At 45.3% G+C, this 20,859-nt stretch overlaps 1 protein-coding gene across 2 annotated transcripts in view; it reads right to left on the bottom strand.

Moving 5' to 3' along the window:
- Positions 1-20,859, bottom strand: part of LOC143975907 (uncharacterized) — a 217,203-nt gene that overhangs the window by 117,298 nt on the left and 79,046 nt on the right. For both annotated transcript variants that reach the window (XM_077478451.1, XM_077478452.1), the window contains exons 9-10: positions 16,474-16,574; positions 5,241-5,431 (exon numbers count right to left, since the gene is read on the bottom strand). In XM_077478451.1, the coding sequence (XP_077334577.1) occupies positions 5,241-5,431; positions 16,474-16,574 (292 nt within the window). The remainder of the gene's footprint in view (positions 1-5,240; positions 5,432-16,473; positions 16,575-20,859) is intronic.

The raw sequence follows: 20,859 nt of genomic DNA, 5'->3' as shown, positions 1-20,859 counted from the left end.
GACCCTCTCTAGTCCAGCAAAGCATCTATATCAATAGAGCTAGGAACCAGAAACTCAGCCTTTCTTCTAAAAATATTCACCTGATAAGGGCAAAACAAGGGAAAGCATCTGGGAAACCTTTCTCAAGAGGCTGTTGAACAGCTCTAGAAAGAGAACCTACTGTATGTCCAGGCCAGCAGGTCCCACAAAGTCCTTCAGCTGTACTCTATCCCTAATGGGAGAATCTGCAGGAGGAATCCAGCCTTTTCTGCTTGCTGAGAGTCCAAGGGGGCACAGAGCTATATAGCAATGATTTCCACTTGCTACGCAGGTGATAAAGAGCCTGCAGATGCGCTAACCTATCACTTCAGGGCGGAGATTATCTGTCAACTACCTGGTGACGATCAAGCAGACATGGGGGGCTTCTCTTGCACCTCTTGTTGGGTATGAGGGACAGACGCCTGTGAAGCACCAGGTAAAAACCATATTCAAGAACATGGTAGTATCCAGTCAGCAGACAGAATTGATGCCAAGACACAAGCTGAAGGTTGTCAACAGGGGGCAGCAAGGTACCAAATCAGATGGCAAGGACAGCGTAAGGATACAGGCCAAGGTCAGCAACAGCCAGATAGTGAGGTACAGGAAAATAAAGTAGAGGCAAAGTCCAAAACACAGGCCAAAGTCACAACAAGACAAGAATCCAGAGACAGGTGTTAAGGGTATGTATTTAAAATAAAATATTAAACTTGGTATACTTACTACTGTGTGCAATAGTATTGCACAGAGTAGCCTTCCTCGCCGACCCTCTTGGCTCCTATGATGGCAAACCTGCAGGCTCACTCCTGAGCTGGGTTGTGTACATCCCTTGACATACAGCGCTCCACTGCCACCTCCAGCTGCCTCCTCACAGGATTTGATTGACAGCAGCGGGAGCCAGTGGCTCCCGCTGCTGTCTTTGAGCTTGTGAAGAAGGAGAGAGAGAGAGACCAGTGCCAGTGCAGATAGGACTCAAGTAAGTATAAAGGGAGTTGAGGGGGCAATGCAACCAATGGGACATTTTTTTACTTTAATGCCAGGGAAGGCATTAAAGTAAAACATGTCTAGCCTTCATAACCACTTGAACATCACCTAATAATATATCCATGTCGCCCTCCAGTTTATATGGGACATTTGACACCAATACCCGTTTCAAGTGTGCCTATGCGCACGCTGCTTAATGTGCATGCGTGCTAATATACATCTGGTTAAGTTATGCCCAAAAACATGCACGTACACTGGTCTTTTCATACTGGAACACACTGAACCTTCCTTACACTACTGGTTGAGGAAAGCCAAGTTCCAATGCATTGTCTTCAGGGTAGACCAGTGCTGTTGAGAGTAGTACTCTTAGCATCTTCCAGTGTAGGGATGAGGTAACTTGTCCTGTTGCAGAGAAGACTCTCACTCTTGGTCAGAGACAAAGGCATTGCAACATCTAGGTGATGTCCAACAGAGTCCAACCCAAGAAACCGACCCCAACGAATCAGAAACCATCTGTTTTGGAGGGTCAGCTTGGAGACATGCAGACGCCTGAAGAGTTTGATGGGATGGAATTGCCAGGTCTACAGAGACAATATGGATGTCTTACTCAGAGCCCAGACCCCAAGCAATAAAAAGAAGAGCACAGAAGGGTCGAGAACCAATGCCAAAAAAGAACTCCTGAGAGGAGATTTAATCCTGACTGAGGGAAAGGGGTGACTGTTGATAAAGGCTCTAATGGCACACAAGGAGTAGGCCTTTTTAGTTAGAGTTTAAGCTGAATAGCCTCAAACGCTGGTGAAGATAGTTACCAACAATAGACACCTACAGATTCCTAGCATCCAAAGCTTGCAGGTGTTAGGCCCTTCCAAATGGTGCTGAGTGCAAGCATCAAAAAACTGTTTCACAGGAGGTCATTTGAACATGCAACATTGGAGATTTCAGAAAAGTGCACTAGGGTGAACACAAGGCCAAATTTTCTGAGATGTAGCAGGTGCCTCCAAAGGATGCTGAGGAGACAGGTCCTTGTTTAGGTAAGGGATGGCAATAACTGGTCCAAGACAGGATGTCCCTCTGGAAAGGAGGTATGTTGAGGGGTAGCCTTCTGGGTTTAACCAAAGGACAGAGGATGAGGATCCTTCTGAGGGAGGGAGCAAGTTTCCAGATAGGGTACAACTCCAAAACCCAGGACCAATTTGGACAGAGGCAAAGGGTCAAAGGAAGTAACAGAGAAACAGCAGAGGTTGCATCTGTTTGTGTAGTATCTCAAGCAAAACAGTGACCAGCAACTGAAGAGGGCGTCAGGGACAATGCATTAGCCTGTGGGATAAAAAGAGGATCTCCTGCATTCAAAGACCAGCAAACTACCAAAGCCCCCATCTGGATACACAATCAGCCTCCCACCTGTAGAAGCGCAATCACAATTTCCTGCATAAGGATTTCCTGAAGGGTTAGCTGACCTGTGGCTTCAAGCCCTACAGCCTGAGCAGGAATCAGGCTCTGAAGACCTATGAGTACCTGAAGCCGAGATAGATTAAATAGAGGGGTGAGATTCCTCCCACCCTGCCGTGGAGATCCTGCATTAAAACACAACACCCTCTAGCCACCCATGGCCCTGCCAATCATGCAATCAAGGCCAAACAGACAATGTCCATCAAAGGTTAGGCGAGCCAGATACTCCTTGGATGCATCATTTAGTGTCCCATCCACACAGCCAGGATGCACTGACCATCTACACTTATTTATATAGCACCAACCATTCGTACTTTATATGTTGTATATTTACATCAGTCCCTGCCCTCAGGGAGCTTACAATCTAATCCATACCTCACATGCATGCATACATATACTAGTGCCTATTCAAACAGGAGACAATTAACCAACCAGTATGTCTTTGGAGTGTGGGAGGAAATGCACGCAGGCACAGGCAAAACATGCCAATGTCATGCAAGTAGTGTCCTGGTTATGAACTGAGGTCCTTAGTGCTAGATGAGAGAGAACTGCTAATCACTAAGCCACACTGCTGCATGTACAAACATTAGTTTAGATGCTTGTAACAAACAAGAACAACTGAAGCACAAGGCTCCAGACATTTTTTTCATCTACTCCATGAAACAGAAACCTACCTCAGCACTGGAGCGATCGCTTTTGAGGAAATCTAACCATTCTGACACAAACTGGGATTTAAAGAGGAACTCTAGCTGCCTGTCAGTGGGATCCTGAAAGGTAAGCGCTTCCACAGTCAGTCTAGTGGTACTACAGTTAAGATGGGTCACAGGTTTATCCACAGTGGATATAGACTACAGGTTTACAAATTCCCTCTAAAAATAATTTCCATTCAGTATAGGAATGTATTAAATAATTGGTGTAGTAGAATAGCTTTTGCAGCTGTAGGAGAACTAAAAGACTGAAGGCCTGAAATAGCAAGCGGATCCTCCAAATGCAGACTGAAGAATAACACACTGCATCAAGAAGGTCTAAAAACACCCCCTGTAAATTTAAGATGACAGCAGGAGATTGTGGTGCCTCAAAAGTCTCTTCAGAGAAAGTTTGCTAGGATTCTGAATTGGAGTCTCTGATTGTTACAGGGATCAAAGAACCAGGCTGATCTAAGACCTATGGAAGGTCAGTGACAGACTTTGCATGGAAAGGCACCTGTTGTGTCCCACCAATTATGCAAATTTCTGCTACTGCTATGTATTGCATTAATGTTTTTAGTGTTCTGATCTATACTGACATCTAATGGTAGTTTAAAGCTACAGCAGCTTGTTATGTTCATTGGTATTTCTATCTGTTCTCCCATCCTGTTCTGTGCTACACGGTACAGATTTTCCTTTCTTCTTCTATGTTCCCTCAGGTAGTCTCAAGTCTTCATAGCTGGAAGATGATTGTCTTTTTACACTTTAAGAGACTGGAAAAACATCCTTTGTACTGTACTCTAAAAATCAAAACTGTATTGGATTCAACTTTTGTGTCTTATTGCGAGTGGGAAGCCCCAGTAACTAAGCACGTCTGTCCAAAAAGTCTCAAATGGACATAGAGGTCCCTGTGGATCTGTGGGAGGCCTTGGCCTCACCCAACGGAGCTGATTAATAATCTTAGAATGATGAATTTAAAACAATAGGGGTCTCAGGGTCTCTGAACCACTAGGGAAGAATAGGCTGAGCAACCCCCCCCCCCCCTGGCAGTGGAACTGTCCTTACTGTCTTACGAAAGACATATTGCTTTCTTGCAGCAGTAATGTAACTAGGCCCAATGTGAGGCAAGGCCTCCAGTACTCACAAACCCAGGTAGCTTGTTCTAAGGAGGGTTTCAAGCAGCCGGAGGCCACTAGGTCATTATAGGCAGACAGTGGGATCAGACTGGAGATAAATGTGGTGCTTCACATGCAGCAGCAGTAAGATGGTGCTTCCACTAGTTTGAATGGCAGAAAAGATAGTACAGAGTGAAAGCGTAGCTGCACTCAGCGGGTGACATCAGTGCCTTAACCCCTATCAATGTGAAACCATCAGTGGTGGGAAATTGGAAAGGTGTGTAAACAGTGAGGTAATTCCCTGTGTTTTAGCCCAAACGGCCTTACCCACAAAGGGAGTCTTCAGAGACAGGGTGACACTTGGGACCATGCCACAGCTCTAGACCTGGAAAGCACATCACAGCTAACTAACACAGTCCACGCAGGTCTGGAAAGTGCAACAATGCAGAGCTCAGTGTCCAAAGGTAAAATTCCAGGCTAGCTCTTCTCTTTACAGCAGGGTCTGGGTATGGCCTCCAAAACTAGTGCAGAGGAAATGTTGTTTCAGATAGCTCCTATGAAGAGACCAGTTATGCCGCGTACACACAATCGGAATTTGATGTGACCGTGTGTAGGCAAGACAGCTTGAGCCGAATTCCGTCGGGAAAACCATCAGAGCTTTTTCCAACGAGAATTCTGATCGTGTGTATGTGGCATTACTGGGGAAAAGATTCCACAAAGAAAAGAAGAGTAGGCTAGTAAAAAATAGACTTTTCTCAGGAGAGCTGAGGAAATGTGACTCTACCTTCTAGAATGTCAACAAAAAACAGGCATGCTTGATAAAGAAGGGGTTTTACAGGCTGCCCTTCAATTTTTCTGTCTGCCAGTGTTCAATACATCTGTAAGCATCAGTATAACCTGACTGTATTCCTATAACTCTGAATTCCTGTGTCCCCCAATAGATCAGAAAGAAAAGAAGACTTTTTTTAAGATGTAGAGATTTTTCTCTTACCTGTACTGTGATTCTTGATCCTCTGAGCAAGATACAGACCGCTGAATCCAGTCTTTGGGCGCTGCAGCTCGACCAGGCGGCTAGAGTCAGACTGTACTGCTAGAACTCTGGCAGATGCTCGTTCTGTGACCGGGTCTCTTTTCACCTTATTGACACGCAAGTCAGAAATTGCTTGTTGACCAGATGGTGGCCTGAAATATTATTGGTATCTTAAGTAGAATTTTTTACACAAGCAGTCCCTTTTATTCAGCACCAAACAAATATCAACTCCACATGGAGATTTTTTAAATATATAAATTTTTCTATAGTTTCTACTGTCTGTTCATTTCATCTCAGTTTCTGAAGCTGAATGGATTGATTATTGGAAATCAGATCAACTTTTAATCCTGAATCATTTTGAGGCTTTGCCCCCCTGACTTTTCAGTGGTGCTGTGCTAGGCCAAACAATATATCGGCACACAGTTAGACATCTCTATGTGCCTACTTTGCATTCTGTTATCCATTTGTCCCTATCTTGAGGGGAACACAGACATTAAGAAAATGCTTTTTTGCCTGGCTATCCTGCATACCCCTCTGACTTCAGTGCACCAGGTCACTGAGTATGTAGATCTGGACTGCTGACTTTTCTAATACCTAATCAAGCAACCCATGTATTTATATTTATTTATTCCTTTCTTTAACCGCTTGCCGACTGCGCTGTAGCCGAATGACGGTTACAGCCGGCTCGATAACTCTGGGAGGGCGTACATTGATGTCCTCCCAGAATCTTGCTCTTGCGCGCCCCCTGAAATTTCCATGATCATCAATACTCAGCCATCCATCCTCAGCCATATATCTTTATCCATGCTCAGCCATCCATCTTCATCCATGCTCAGCAATCCATCTTTATCCATGCTAAACCATCCATCCTCATCCAAGCTCAACCTTCCATCCTCATCCATGCTCAACCATCCATCCTCATCCATCTATCCTCATCCATGCTCAACCATCCATCCTCATCCATGCTCAACCATCCATCCTCATCCATCCATTCTCATCAATACTCATCCATGCTCAGCCATTCAGCAATACTCAGCAATACTCATCCATTCACCCATGCTCAGCCATCCCATCCGTACCCAGCCATACCCATCTGTACCCAGTCATACCCAGCTGTACCCATCCATACCCAGCCGTACTCAGGCATACTCGGCCATGCCCATCCACGGGTCATCCATCCCCATTCATGCTCATCCATGCCACTACAGTGCCTCACAAAAGTGTAATAGGTAGTCAAATTAGATTTGAAATGTATGCCCCTAGAACACCTGATGGTGCTCCCTGCATGTTGGGCCTCTGTATGTGGCCATGCTGTGTAAAAGTCTCCCACATGTGGTATCGCCATACTCAGGAGGAGTAGGGGAATCGATTTTGGGGTGTAATTTTTGCCATGTACATGCTATGTGTTAGAAATATTGTATAAATGGAAAACTTTGTGTAAAAAAAAAAATGCGTTTTCATTTTCTTTACACATTTTCCAAAAACTTGTAGGAAAAAATGACATGTTCAAAAGACTCATTATGCCTCATAGATTATTCATTGGGTTGTTTTCTTTCCAAAATGGGGTCATTTTTGGGGAGTTTCCATTGTCCTGCCTTCAAAAGTGTAAGCCCTTGTACACACGGTCGGATATTCCGATAGACAATGTCCGATAGGACCGTGTTGTCGGATAATCCAACAGTGTGTGGGCTCCATCGGACTGTGTCCATCGGAGTATCCGACGGACCAAGTTTTCCAACTTGTCTATAAAATTTTCTGACAACATGCTCCGATCTGACTTTGTCCGATCATGTGTAGATAGTTCTAATCGGACAAAGTGCCACGCATGCTCAGATCAAATTGATAGACCAAAGCTATTGGCTACTAGCTTGAATGTAGTCCCATCCTAATGAAATAATGTCATCACGTTAAGTACGATCGGATTTTCTGACAACTTTGTTCCACTGTGTGTATGCAACAGTTTCGGACAAAATCTGACGGATTTGGTTATCAAAATGTCCGACCGTGTGTACAAGGGCTTAGAGGTAGTCAAGAAATTATATGTATAATTTATGTTTCAAGAACGCCTGTTGGTGCTCCCTGCATGTTGTGCCTCTATATATGGCCACGCTGTGTAAAAGTCTCACACATGGGGTATCGCCGTATTTAGGAGGAGTAGAAGAATGTGTTTTGGGGTGTAATTTGTGCTATGCATATGCTGTGTGCGAGAAATAACCTGTCAATATAAAAATTTTGGGAAAAAAAGAAAAAAAAATCTTGATTTTGCAAAGAATTGTGGGAAAAAAAATACAACTTCAAAAAACTCACCATGCCTCTTACTAAATACCTTGGAATGTCTAATTTCCAAAAAGAGGTCATTTGGGGGGTATTTGTACTTCCCTGGCTTGTTAGGGTCTCAAGAAATGAAATAGGTCATCAGTACATCAGGTGTTATCAATTTTCAGAGATTGGCACCATAGCTTGTTGTCAGGGCTGGCTTAGCCCTTCCTTCTCTGGGCTGGCTGCTCAGCTGTCGGCTAATTGCCAGCTCTCATCTCTTTCCATAGTTACCAGCTGTTCCTGATCATGCTCGTCTGACCTGCCTACTTAAAGCTGTCCAGCTCACTTCACCTCTGCCTTCGCCTTGGTCACATCACAGGAAACCATCTCCTGCGGTTCTGTTTAAAGACTGGCTTGCTGACATCCCTTCTGGCTCCTTATCCTGCTTGCTGTTGCCCGATTTGGATCCCTGACTTCTGGCCTGGCTGATTACCCGATCTGGATATTGAACTCTGGCCTGGCTGACTACTCGATCCGGTTACTGGACTCTGGCTATGCTTTGACTACGCTTTTTCTATTTACCTTTTTATTTTTATGTAATAAACAAGTGTGATTTAATTGTACTTCTCTCTCAGTCTGATTCATGGTTTCTGACACTTGTGGACTCTATAACTTTCACAAAGACCAAATAATATACACCAATTTGGGTTATTTTTACCAAAGATATGTAGCAGTATAAATTTTGGCCAAAAATTATGAAGAAAAATTACTAATTTGCAAAATTGTATTACAGAAACAAAGAAAAATTCATTTTTTTACAGAATTTGTGTGAAGAAAAGGAAAATTGGTCTGGTTAGGAAGGGGGTTTAAGTGCCCAGTGGTTAAGAGGTTAAAATCCCTTGGAGTCAGTAGAATTCATTCTTCGGCTATCTTAGACTCAATATTAAACTATGAGTGCTCTTTAATACACAGGATGAAAGATTCCCATTGGTTCTAAAAATAGGATTTTTGTACATTGAAAGTTCATTGACAGACACAGCTCCAGTAATCTTGACCATAGGTTTATTACACCACCTTCAGGAGAGGACTTGGCAGAACATGTAATACATGTGAAAAACAACAGAACTTTACAGTTCCACGCAGGGGGCGGTCCCTCTGGTAATAACCCCTCAGCCTGCTGCCTGCAGCTCAGTATGTCAACAAGTAGTATAACATAACCAATAGGAGGGGAGGGTGCTGTGACCGTCAATGAACTTCAGAGAAAAGGATTTTACGGTGAGTACAAAAATCCTATTTTCTCTTTCATTCATTGACGGACACGGCTCCAGTAATCTTGACCGTAGGGACGTCCCCAAGCAGTGTCATAACAAGGGGTGGGAACAGCAACATAACTTCACCCACAACCAGCGGTGCTCCCTAACAAGGGAGTCACCATCTGAACTAACCGCATCAGAACTTACGGTCAACCAATGCAGAAAAGTGCATTAATATTCAAAAAGGTAACTTTTTCTTAACAGAAGAAAGAGTGTAAAATTGCAACATTACATGGCCGCCTGCAAAACTTTGCGGCCAAAGCAGGCATCAGACGATGCGCTTACATCCACTTTGTAGAACTTTGTAAAGGTGTGAACGGACGACCAAGTCACCGCCTTACACACTTGAGCGACTGATGCTTGATGTCAAAAAGCCCAAGAGGTCCCAATTGCCCTGGTGGAATGGCCCGTGACAGGAAAGGGGGGCACCTGCCCCTTCAAGGCATAAGCCTGGACCACAATCTGTCTGATCCACCTGGAAATGAGACCGCCATCCCTTTTTTCGGACCAGCTACCGAAACTAACAGAGAGTCTGACTTCCGGAAGGGAGCCGTGGCAGACAGATATACCCTCAGAGCCCGGACCACATCCAGGGAATGGAGGGCCACCTCCTTAGGATGTGTCAGTTTAGGACACAGAGATGATAACACAATGTCTTCATTGATGTGAAAAGCTGAAACCACCTTCGGCAGAAAAAAAGGTTGCGGACGCAACACCACCTTATCCTTGTGGATAATAAGATAGGGTGACTTTCAAAACAAGGCCGCCAGTTCCAAAACCCTCCTGGCCGATGTAATGGCCACTAAGAAGACCACTTTATGAGAAAGAGTCAACAAGGGAATTTCCCTGATCTTCTTAAACAGCGGTTTCTGAAGTGCCGATAGTACCAGGTTCAGATCCCACAGGGTCACTAAAGAGTGAGACGCCAGGGGTCATTGGAAAAAGACAGCCAAGGCTGATATCTGTCCCTTAATGGTGCTTAAAGCCAGTTTCTGGTTACTCCTCACTGTAGGAACAGCAGGATCCTGGAAATTGAATAGGTGCGTGAACACCACCCCATCTCCTCACACATGGAGATATAAGCCTTCCATGTACGATGGTATATCTTCTGAGAAAAAGATTTCCTTGCCCTCAACATAGCAGAAATCACAGAGTCAGACAGTCCTCAGTTCCTTAGCACCTGGCTTTCAACAGCCATGCTGTTAAAACCAGCGATGGTAAAGCAGGATGGAGAATCGGACCTTGAGACAGAACGTCTTCTCGAATCGGTAGCCACCAGGGAGCGTCCGCAACCAGGCATATTAGGTCGGCGTACCAGGGATGCCGAGGCCAATCTGGGCCAATCAGTATCGCTGGAATCCCCCTGACCTCCACTCTGCGGAGCAGACGTGGTAACAGTTTTAGCGGAGGAAAGGTGTAGATCAGTCGGTATGGAGCCACCAGCGCGTCTGATACGTCTGCTCAAGGATCTCTTGTGCTGGATACGAACCTCGGCACCTTCCGATTGAGCCAAGAGGCCAGGAGATCCCCGTCTGGCGTGCCCCACCGCATGCACAGAAGCCTGAACACCTCCGGTTGCAACAACCATTCTCCTGGGTCCAGTATCTGACTTAGATAATCCGCCTGACAGTTTTATACTCCTGGGATGTAAATGGCAGTCAGGGCCGGTACATGTCGCTCTGCCCACCGAAGGATGTGAGCAACCTCCCGTGCTGCAGCCAAGCTTCTTGTTCCTCCTTGATGGTTGACATATGCCACCGCCGAGGCGTTGTCTGACTGGATCCTGATCGGACACCCTCTTAGTCTTATTGACCATGTGGAGAGGTATAGCCTGATCGCTCGGAGCTCGAGCACATTGATCGGCAACTTGGATTCCTCCCCGACCGGATCTCAGGGATCTCAGACACCAGAGCAGCGAGTCCCTGACTGACTGGCTCACCTGAATCTGCTGATCCAGGGATAATGGAGATTTGTCCCATTTTGTCAATATCTCCTTCTGCAAGACTCTGGTGTGAAACTGGGCGTACAGTACCACCTTGAAGAAGGCCACCATGAGTCTTAGGACTCATGCAGAAGCGCAGTGACACAAAAATTGGAGCCAATACCTTGGTAAAGACTCGGGGTGCTGAAGCCAAGCCAAAGGGGAGAGCCTCAAACTGGTAGTGGGCTTCCCCTACTGCAAATCGCAGAAACCTCTGATGCCTGAGGCATATGGGTATGTGCAGGTACATGTCCTGGATGTCCAAGGATGCCAGGGAGTCCCCCTGATGGAGTGCAGTGACAACTGAGCGAACTGATTGCATTCTGAACTTCTGTACTTTTACAAAGCAATTGAGGGCTTTCAGGTCCAAGATTGGACGTACCCCTTCCTTTTTGGGGACTACAAACAGATTGGAGTAGAACCCCTGAAACCTTTCCATTTCCGGAACAGGCACTATCACCCCGCGGATTAGCAGGTCCTTTACTGCCCCCAACAGGGCCTCCCGGCGAGCTGGGAGTAAGGGTATACTGTAGGGGAAGAATCGGTTTGGTGGCCAAGAGAGGAACTCTATCTTGTAGCCCGATTAAATCAGTTCGCAGACCCATTGGTCAGACAGCCAAGAGGCCCACCAGGCTGCAAACTCCCAAAGGCTACCCCCACCCAAGTGACGGGCAGGAGAAAACCTTCATGCGGAAGCATTTTTGCTCACTGGCTTGTTAGGATTGCAAGTCCAGGGACGCTTCTGTCTCTCAGTAGTCAACCTGTCAGACTGGGAGCATTTAGTCAAAGTTCGGGCGGACAAAAAGTCTCTTTTGAGTGGAAAATTAGGTCCCTTGCCTGCGGCATGGCTCCTTACTCTTCCTGGCCTGTGGGAGCAAGGTGCTCTTCCCACCTTTGACATTCTTAACCACTTTCAGACCGGACCAATTTGCTGGTCAAAGACCAGACCACTTTTTGCGATTCGGCACTGCGTCGCTTTAACTGACAATTGCGCAGTCGTGCGACGTGGCTCCCAAACAAAATTGACGTCCTTTTTTTCCCACAAATAGAGCTTTCTTTTGGTGGTATTTGATCACCCCTGCGGTTTTTATTTTTTGCGCTATAAACAAAAATAGAGCGACAATTTTGAAAAAAACGCATTATTCTTTAATTTTTTTTATAATAAATATCCCCCAAAAATATATAAAAAAACATTTTTTTCCCTCAGTTTAGGCCGATACGTATTCTTCTACATATTTTTGGTAAAAAAATCGCAATAAGCGATTATTGATTGGTTTGCGCAAAAGTTATAGCGTTTACAAAATAGGGATAGTTTTATAGCATTTTTATTAATAATTTTTTATTATTTTTTTTTTTACTAGTAATGGCGGCGATCAGCGATTTTTATTGTGACTGCGACATTGTGGGGGACCCATCGGACATTTTTGACACATTTTTGGGACCATTGTCATTTATACAGTAATCACTGCTATATAAATGCAGTGATTCCTGTGTAAATGACACTGGCAGTGAAGGGGTTAACCAGTGGGTGGCAGTGTAGGGGTTAAGTGTTCCTAGGGGTGTGTTACTAACTGTGGGGGGGTTGGGCTTTCATTTAGTGAACACTGATCTCTGCTCCAATCACATGGAGCAGAGATCAGCGTCACTAGTTGCTAGGCAGAATGGAGAAATGCTGTTTACTTGGCATTTCCTCCATTCGGCCGCTCCGTGAGACGGTCGCGGGGATGCCCGTGGCGATCGAGTCCGCAGGTCCCGCGACCGGACTCACGGGGGTCCCGACCAGCGCGGGAGCGCGCCGCCGGCGGCGCGTTCCTGATGGCAAGGCGGCATTGAATATTGGATGTACCTGTACGCCAATATGCCTGCCCGTGCCATTCTGTCGACGTACATCGTCGTGCGCTGGTCGGGAAGTGGTTAATGATGTCATCCAACGAGGCTCCAAATAGCCATTCACCAAGGAAGGGTAGATACATCAAGGCTTTTTTAGATTCCTGGTCCGCAGACCAGAATTTTAGCCAAATCAGGCGCCGCAGCACTTCTGCTGAAACTGAAGCCCTGGAGAGCAAAGGAAGCGTATCCAGCGGCGTGTCACAAACGTACTTAAGGCCATGCATTAACTGGTCTGCTAGTTCCACGCAGACATGAGTGGCCTGCTGCTTCTCCAATTCACGGTGCAAAAGTTTTGCCCATTCAGTAAGTGTCTGCGACATTAGTGCTGTGGCCAGTACTGGTCGTATTGCTGACCCCACAACCGTAAACAAGGAACAGGCCACTGCCCCGGCCTTCCTGTCGGTAGGGTCCTTAAATGCAGGAGTCCCCTCAACCGGGATCGAGGTTACTTTATTTAACCTGGATACTGGAGGGTCCATGACCAGAGGAGCCGACCATTTTTTAAGAAGCCTCTCCTCAAAGGGGTAATGCACTGCCATTCTTTTGGGGACCGAGAAGGTCCGCTGCGGGCTTCCCTATTCCTTGTATATGAACATATCTAAATAAGTCAGATACGGAAACACCTTGGTGTACAGGCTTGCTTATGGGACCCAAAGGGGACCGCTACTTCAGCAGAGGATCCTGCTGTATTCTTAATTTTCAGGGTATCACGCACAGCTGTGATAAGTGCTCCAACTAGTGCTTTGTCTTGCGCGGACCCAGACAGGGAATCATCCTCACTGTCCAATCGGTCCTGGTCACCTTTATCTGACACATCAGAGCAGGGGCCGCCAGTCGCTGCGGGGCCCGAGTCTGAGTCAGAGCTCTCCCCGGAGGATGGGGGGGGGGGCAGGGGCCATTTTTTACCACCTTTGCGCCCACACACCGCCTCCACCCTGGCAATGAATGTTTCAAGGACCGCTGACAAGGCGTCCAAAGGCACTGCACTGTTCGCAAATGAGCCAATTTCAATTGCAGGGAGTTCTGGGGAAGAAACACCAGTTTCTGAAGCCATGCTGACCTATCCTGTCTGCCACCATTGGGGACTTAGGACAGGTGCACAATCCCACCCTCCTAGCTGCTGCAGACTGAGGGGCCCCCACTGCAGATCTCACCACCCCGACAGGTGTCTGTGTCAGCTCCCAGGTGTCCAGAGCAAAAAAACGCGCTGTTCTGAGCAACAGGGACCAGCACTGAGGATAAAAACCACACTAAGCTACAACAAAATGGCCACTGGCCGCCTGTATAAGGGACAATCACAGGGAAAATGGCCCCTGAACTTTGGGAAAAATGGCTCCGGCCATGCTTTCCACAGAGACACACAGAAAATGGCTGACAAGCAAATGTACACAGTGAATGAACAGAGATAATGGCGCCAGAACAGCGCTATGGCGACAGAACATGCAGAGCCTACAGACACCAGCGGAGAGACCACAGACACCCAGGGACACAGACAACCAGCGCAGCCCCCAGGCCAGGGTCAAAGCCCCCCGGAGGACCCCTGGCTCAGGTACACACACCGCTAAGCAGCCCAGCCATGCAGCATCCACCATGGGGGGAGGGAGGGAGTAAAATAGGGACAGGGAGAGAAGAGAAGGAGGAGAGGGACCCCCTAATCGAACTCCCAGGGAATGCCCAGCTGCTTAATCCCGCCGAGGCAGGAAGAGCTTACCATCCGGACAAGCTGGGGACATCCCATCACAGACCCACTCCCGAGCAGTACAGGGTGGCTGCTGGCCACCGCACATTGTGACAAAGACATCGGTAGTCCGGTCATATGTGTGCCCCGGAGCATTGCCCTCACCCGCCTCCCCTGGAGCCTGAAGGGCATGTCGTGGCCAACCCAGCGTGTAGCTAGGGTCTGCACACGATCGATGGCCATGCTGCGGAGACTACAAGGATCTAGATTATCCAGCCTGTCACCCAGCTGGCTGTTGATAGCAGATCAAATGATCTTAAACTCTTGCACAAAAGGCAAAAATCCAGAGATTCCCAGGACCGATGGTCCCGCAGGGAGCCTAGGACCTTCTCCTTCACTAGGCAGAAAAAAACTGAGCTGCAGAATGCAGGCTGAGGGGCTATTACCAGAGGGACTTCCCCCTGGGCGGAACTGTAAATTTCTGTTGTTTTTCACATGTATTACATGTTCTGCCTAGTCCTTTCCTGAAGGTGACGTAATAACCCAATGGTCAAGATTACTGGAGCTGTGTCCGTCAATGAACGAAAGAGAAATTACAGATTTCTATGTTGTTTATTAGAACCACATACAGATTCCCTTTGTTATTTTACATTTACAGTGCCTTGAAAAATTATTCATACCCCTTGCAATTTTCCACATCTTGTCATGTTACCTACAAAAACTTAAATGTATTTTATTGGGATTGTATGTGATAGACCAACACAAAGTGGCACATAATTGTGAAATAGAAGGACAATGGTAAAGGGTTTTTAACATTTTTTACAAATAAATATGTGAAAAGTGTGGCGTGCATTTGTATTCAGCCCTCTTTACTCTGATGCCTCTAATTAAAATCTAGTGGAACCAATTGCCTTCAGAAGTCACCTAATTAGTAAATAGAGTCCATCTGTGTGTAATTTAATCTCAGTATAAATACAGCTGTTCTGTGAAGCCCTTGGAGGTTTATTAGAGAACCTAATGCCACGTACACACGACCGGACTTTGAGGGACTAGGTCCGACGGTCTTTCCGAATGAATGGACTTGGCCACACACAATCACACCAAAGTCCGGCGGATTCGAACGTGATGACGTACGACTGGACTAGAATAAGGAAGTTCATAGCCAGTAGCAAATAGCTGCCCTAGCGTCGGTTTTTGTCCGTCAGACTAGCATACACACGGCGGAGTTCCGGTGGAAAAATTTAAAACATGTTCTGTTTCTAAAGTCCACCAGATTTTTGGCAAGCAAAGGTCCGATGGAGCCCACACGTGATCGAATTGTCCGGCGGACCCTAAAGTCCAGACCTACGTCCAATTGAGAATCTGTGGCAAGACTTGAAAATTGCTGTTCACAGATGCTCTCCATCCAATCTGACAGAGCATGAGCTATTTTGCAAAGACAAATGGGCAAAAATGTCACTCTATAGATGTGTAAAGCTGGTAGAGACATACCCAAAAAGACTTGCAGCTGTTATTGCAGCGAAAGGTGGTTTTACAAAGTATTGACTCAGGGGGGCTGAATACAAATGCACCCCACACTTTTCACATATTATTTGTAAAAAATGTTGAAAACCATTTATAATTTTCCTTCCACTTCACAACTGTGCCACTTTGTTGGTCTATCACATAAAATCCCAATAAAATACATTTATGTTTTTTGGTTGTAAGGTAAAATGTGGAAAATTTCAAGGGGTATGAGTGCTTTTTCAAGGCACTGTATATGACTATAGAAGAGTTCTTTAATTTATTTATTTTTGGTCAATGCTTGATGTCTTTTCTGTAATACTGTTGTTTTTTTTACTCCTAATAATAGTTCTTAATCCTTTGTAACAAATGTATTAATATATATATATATATAATTTTTTTTTACCAAAAATAAAGTTTTGTCCACTAAATGTACTGATTGTGCAATTGTTTATGCAGTGGGGTCACAGACTTTAATATAACCCCCCCCCCCCCCCCCCCCCACCCAAAATAGAGCTAGAGTTTGGCCTTAAGAAACATTTTGCAGTTTCCTGCTCCTTATCCCATTACCTGGATTCCAGTAAAGGAGGGGAGGGCACATGGACCATGTAATTTTTGGCTCGCCCCTTCTTCAGTAAAGACTGCATCATTCTCATAGACAAAAACGGGGCCTTTGTCACCCAGCAAAAGAAAGCAAAAACATAACATAAAGTCACATTAGTTTTAAGAAATAAAAATAAATGATCAATGAAATGCTCAATGTGTAACATTAGAAATCCAACGTTTTTCATGTACTAAGAAAATTCCTAGACGAGGGCTTGTTCATGTTGTCTGTTTCCCTGCAGCGAAACATATGTATTTTGATGCACCTAATTGTATTTCTAGAGGCAATCCCATTTATTCCTAAATGGTTGGCTCACAGCTATAAACTGTGGCTTAGAAAATATGGGACATGTGGTATTTTTCTGCATTTGCACACGTTAAGCAGAGCCATTAAAATGAATGTACATAAACACTCATGTACTATACAGCTTTGAATGTTCATAGCACATATGCATGTAAAATACCTATTCTGATATGACTTTAATATATTTTGCATAATGAATGAACAGAAAACCATGTAGATAACAACCAGCAATGAGGATAATAAACACATCTAAATGGTAATAAAAGCATGCAGCAGAAACATGTGTTATTGCATGTGTATAAGTGTGAAATGGCCCGTGGGAAATGTTTCCATGATCTCAGCAACAGACAGGCAGAGAAACCAATAGAAACAGCTGACTGTATAGAATGAAGTCTTCTCAATCATATGGAATTGGAAAGCAGTTGCTAATTCCTTCTCCTACTAATAGCAGCCACCTCACCTGCACTGGATGGTAGCTGAATTTAATGTAGTGTCCAGTTCTACTCCGACAAATACAGTTGACCATCTGCAACAGTTCTGAGGTATTCTTAACCAGCTTTAAATTACAAACAACCGCATAGATCAGGTAATGCTACCACCAACATTGTAGATCAGGGGTCTCCAAAGTTTGTAAACAAAGGGCCGGTTTACTGCCCTTTAGACTTTGGGGGGGGGGGGGGGGCAGGCGCCGGACTGTGGCCCGTAGGAGAAGAAAATGGTATCAGTGAAAAGAATAATATTCTATCTTTAGTGTCAGTGGAGGAATAGTTCCTCATCATTGATGTCAGTGGAAGAAATAGTGCCTCATATCAGTGGGAGAAATAGTGTTCCAAGGACCTGATAAAGCAGACATGTCCAAAGTCCGGCCCGGTTTTGAACGGCCCGCTTGGTCTTTCTCAATTTATTGTGCTGCGGGATCAGGGCTGTCAGATCAGCCGATCCCCGGCACTGTGAGAAGCTCCGTGAGCTTCAAAAGTGAAAGTAAAGTGCAGATTGTGCTGTGCTCTCTGCTTCCCCCTACAGTGCAGTACCCGGCTGAATGAGGAAGCTGCAAAGGTACTGTACTACAAGCTAGATTAGTGTTAAAAAGGCCTTTATTCATGTGTGTGTGTGTATGTATGTATGTGTATGCATGTGTCTGTATTTGTGTGCATGTATGTCTGTATGTGTGTGTGTGTGTATGTATGTATGTGTATGCATGTGTCTGTATGTGTGTGTGTATGTGCACATGTGTCAGTATGTGTGTGTGCACATGTGTCTGTATGTGTGTGTGTGTGCACATGTCTGTATGTGTGTGTGCACATCTGTCTGTATGTGTGTGTGTGCACATGTGTCTGTATGTGTGTGTGTGCACATGTGTCTGTATGTGTGTGTGTGTGTGCACATGTGTATGTGTGTGTGTGCACATGTGTCTGTATGTGTGTGTGTGTGCACATGTGTCTGTATGTGTGTGTGTGTGCACATGTGTCTGTATGTGTGTGCGTGCACATGTGTCTGTATGTGTGTGTGTGTGTGTGCACATGTGTCTGTATGTGTGTGTGTGCACATGTGTCTGTATGTGTGTGTGTGCACATGTGTCTGTATGTGTGCACATGTGTCTGTATGTGTGTGTATGTGCACGTGTGTATGTGCACATGTGTATGTGTGTGTGTGTGTGTGTGTGTGTGTGCACATGTGTATGTATGTATGTATGTGTGTGTGTGCACATGTGTATGTATGTATGTGTGTGTACACATGTGTATGTATGTATGTATGTGTGTGTGTGTGTGTGTGCACATGTGTATGTATGTATGTATGTGTGTGTGTGCACATGTGTCTGTATGTGTGCACATGTGTCTGTATGTGTGTATGTGTGTGTGTGTGCACGTGTGTCTGTCTGTATGTGTGTGTGCACATGTGTCTTTATGTGTGTGCATTTATGTCTGTATGTATGTGTGTGTGCACATGTGTCAGTATGTATGTCTGTGTGTGTGTGTGTATGTGTGTGTCTGTATATATGTCTGTATGTACGTGTGTGTGCACATGTGTCTGTATGTCTGTATGTGTGTGCATGTGTGTCTGTATGTATTTCTGTATGTGTCTGTATGCATGTATGTGTGTGTGCACATGTGTCTGTATGTATGTCTGTATGTGTGTGCATATATGTCTGTATGTATGTGTATGCATGTGTCTGTATGTGTGTGCGGCGTGCATTTGTCTGTATGTGTGCCTGCATTTGTGTGCTTGTGTCTGTGTGTATGTTACTTTTAATCCGGACCCCCCTCCCCCCATTCTTATACCATCAAAACTGCTTTTGTAGGGCTTGTGTGTGATATTAGTCAGGACTCCTGCTCCTCTGAAAAGCAATCCATGCACAGATCTCTTTGCAGAGGCATTTAAATGGCGGTAAAGAGGCATTATGTTGCCTCCTCACCACCTGTTTTAAGCCCGTAAATGCAACATCTGTGTGGCTGCGTACTGTGTGTAGGGCAGCCCATTAATTTCAATGGACTTCCCTACTCACAAAAATGCAGGGAAAGAAGTTCCCGAGCTTTTTTTTTATTTTTTTTTATTGCACTGCACCAAAAGCACCCTACATTTTCCAATGTGTGGGGTACCATTAAGAATTAACGGTGCCCCCTAAAGTGCAGAGCATTCATCTGTGTGTTGGGAACGAGTGTGACAAAGACAAGAGAATTCTTGTTAGGCCGCGTATTAGTGCTCGGATGGACACACTTAGACCGAATTTTCAATGGTTCAAAGAATGTCAGGCAAAATGGTCGGCCCTCAGGCATGTTCACTTCATCAAATCCGGCCCACTTTGAAAAAAGTTTGGACACCCCTGTGATAAAGGCAAGCAAATCCAGCAATCCAGTTCCTCCACTGAAGTTTAGAGACCACTGCTTTAGATCAATTCACCTTGAGAAAAACTGTAAGTGGTAGTTTGCATTTATTCATTTGGTCCTTTTAGCAATCCAAGGCTGACTGAAATGGGGTTGAAAGTGTCTTAATATTGGTCAGCATCAGAGCCTCATGAATCAGTCTTCTGAATATAAGTGTGTGCAATCTTGTCCAAGAAATTATACAGACACTGATGAATTGAATGGGGGCTGATTTTAAAGTTTAGGTCTGCTTCAGGAAAATACTGATCCGTTATGAATGTAGGGTGGGGGTGGTTCGGCAGTGGAAACAGTAATCTGACACTTGTAAACAGCAGGTCACATAGCACTACAGTCCCTGGTTATGAGACCACTACAATGAAAGCAAATGAAAATGATAGTGCCCACAAAGAAGAGCTGCTGCAGGTCAGATGACCTAATTCAGCTTCCTGAGCTGGCCATAGAGGGAGCAAAATGTGGCTGGTTCAACAGGGACTGGTCAAATTCCAAACCATCTTTGGCCATTGCTGTTTGAGAGGAATCAATCTAGTGATCAACTCCTCTCGAACAAGAATGTTGGAAAATTTGTTTTCGATCAGTGCATGCAGCCAATCGGCTGCAGCGCTGATCAGTGTACTCTGGTAGCAGAAGAGTCCTGCCATCAGAATACATCAGCACAGCAAGGAGGATTCCTCTATCCACTTTGAATGTGTGGATGAAATATTCTGTTTTTTTTTGATCAGCTGACTGGCTGACTGGCAAGTGTGACGGAAGTCACTTTGGATGGGGGGCTTGTGGAACTAAGCTTACCTTGGAGAGCACTGGAAAATCTGTGTCCACCTCCCCCATCCCCTGCTATGTGTAAATTATCTTGTGTCCATTAGGGACACAGGGTGATCGAGAACCCCACTATGATCTGTGCTAGCCAGACACGCTGTAGAGCCACACTGGAATATTGTACATATGTATATATTGTATGTTGCCCCATGTTGTTGTGGACTCTTTGCTGGGATTTGGGGTGTGGTTGTATTCCATTGTTTTATTATGCCTGTCTGCCTTGGAAGAAAAGTATACTATGGGATGTGTATCTCTGTGGGGGGTGGGAATTCCTCCAACAGCTCTCCTTGCTGATTGGACAGTTTACCCCGCCCTAAATTCCAAAGGGAGGGGTAATTGTCCCCTAAAAAAGGC

This window comes from Lithobates pipiens, unplaced genomic scaffold (genome assembly GCF_037356315.1).
Source record: "Lithobates pipiens isolate NorthernLeopardFrog02 unplaced genomic scaffold, aLitPip1_a1.2 Scaffold_1, whole genome shotgun sequence".
Taxonomy (NCBI): domain Eukaryota; kingdom Metazoa; phylum Chordata; class Amphibia; order Anura; family Ranidae; genus Lithobates; species Lithobates pipiens.
Note: the sequence above shows the minus strand (reverse complement) of the source record. Positions and strands in the feature narration are given on the sequence as shown.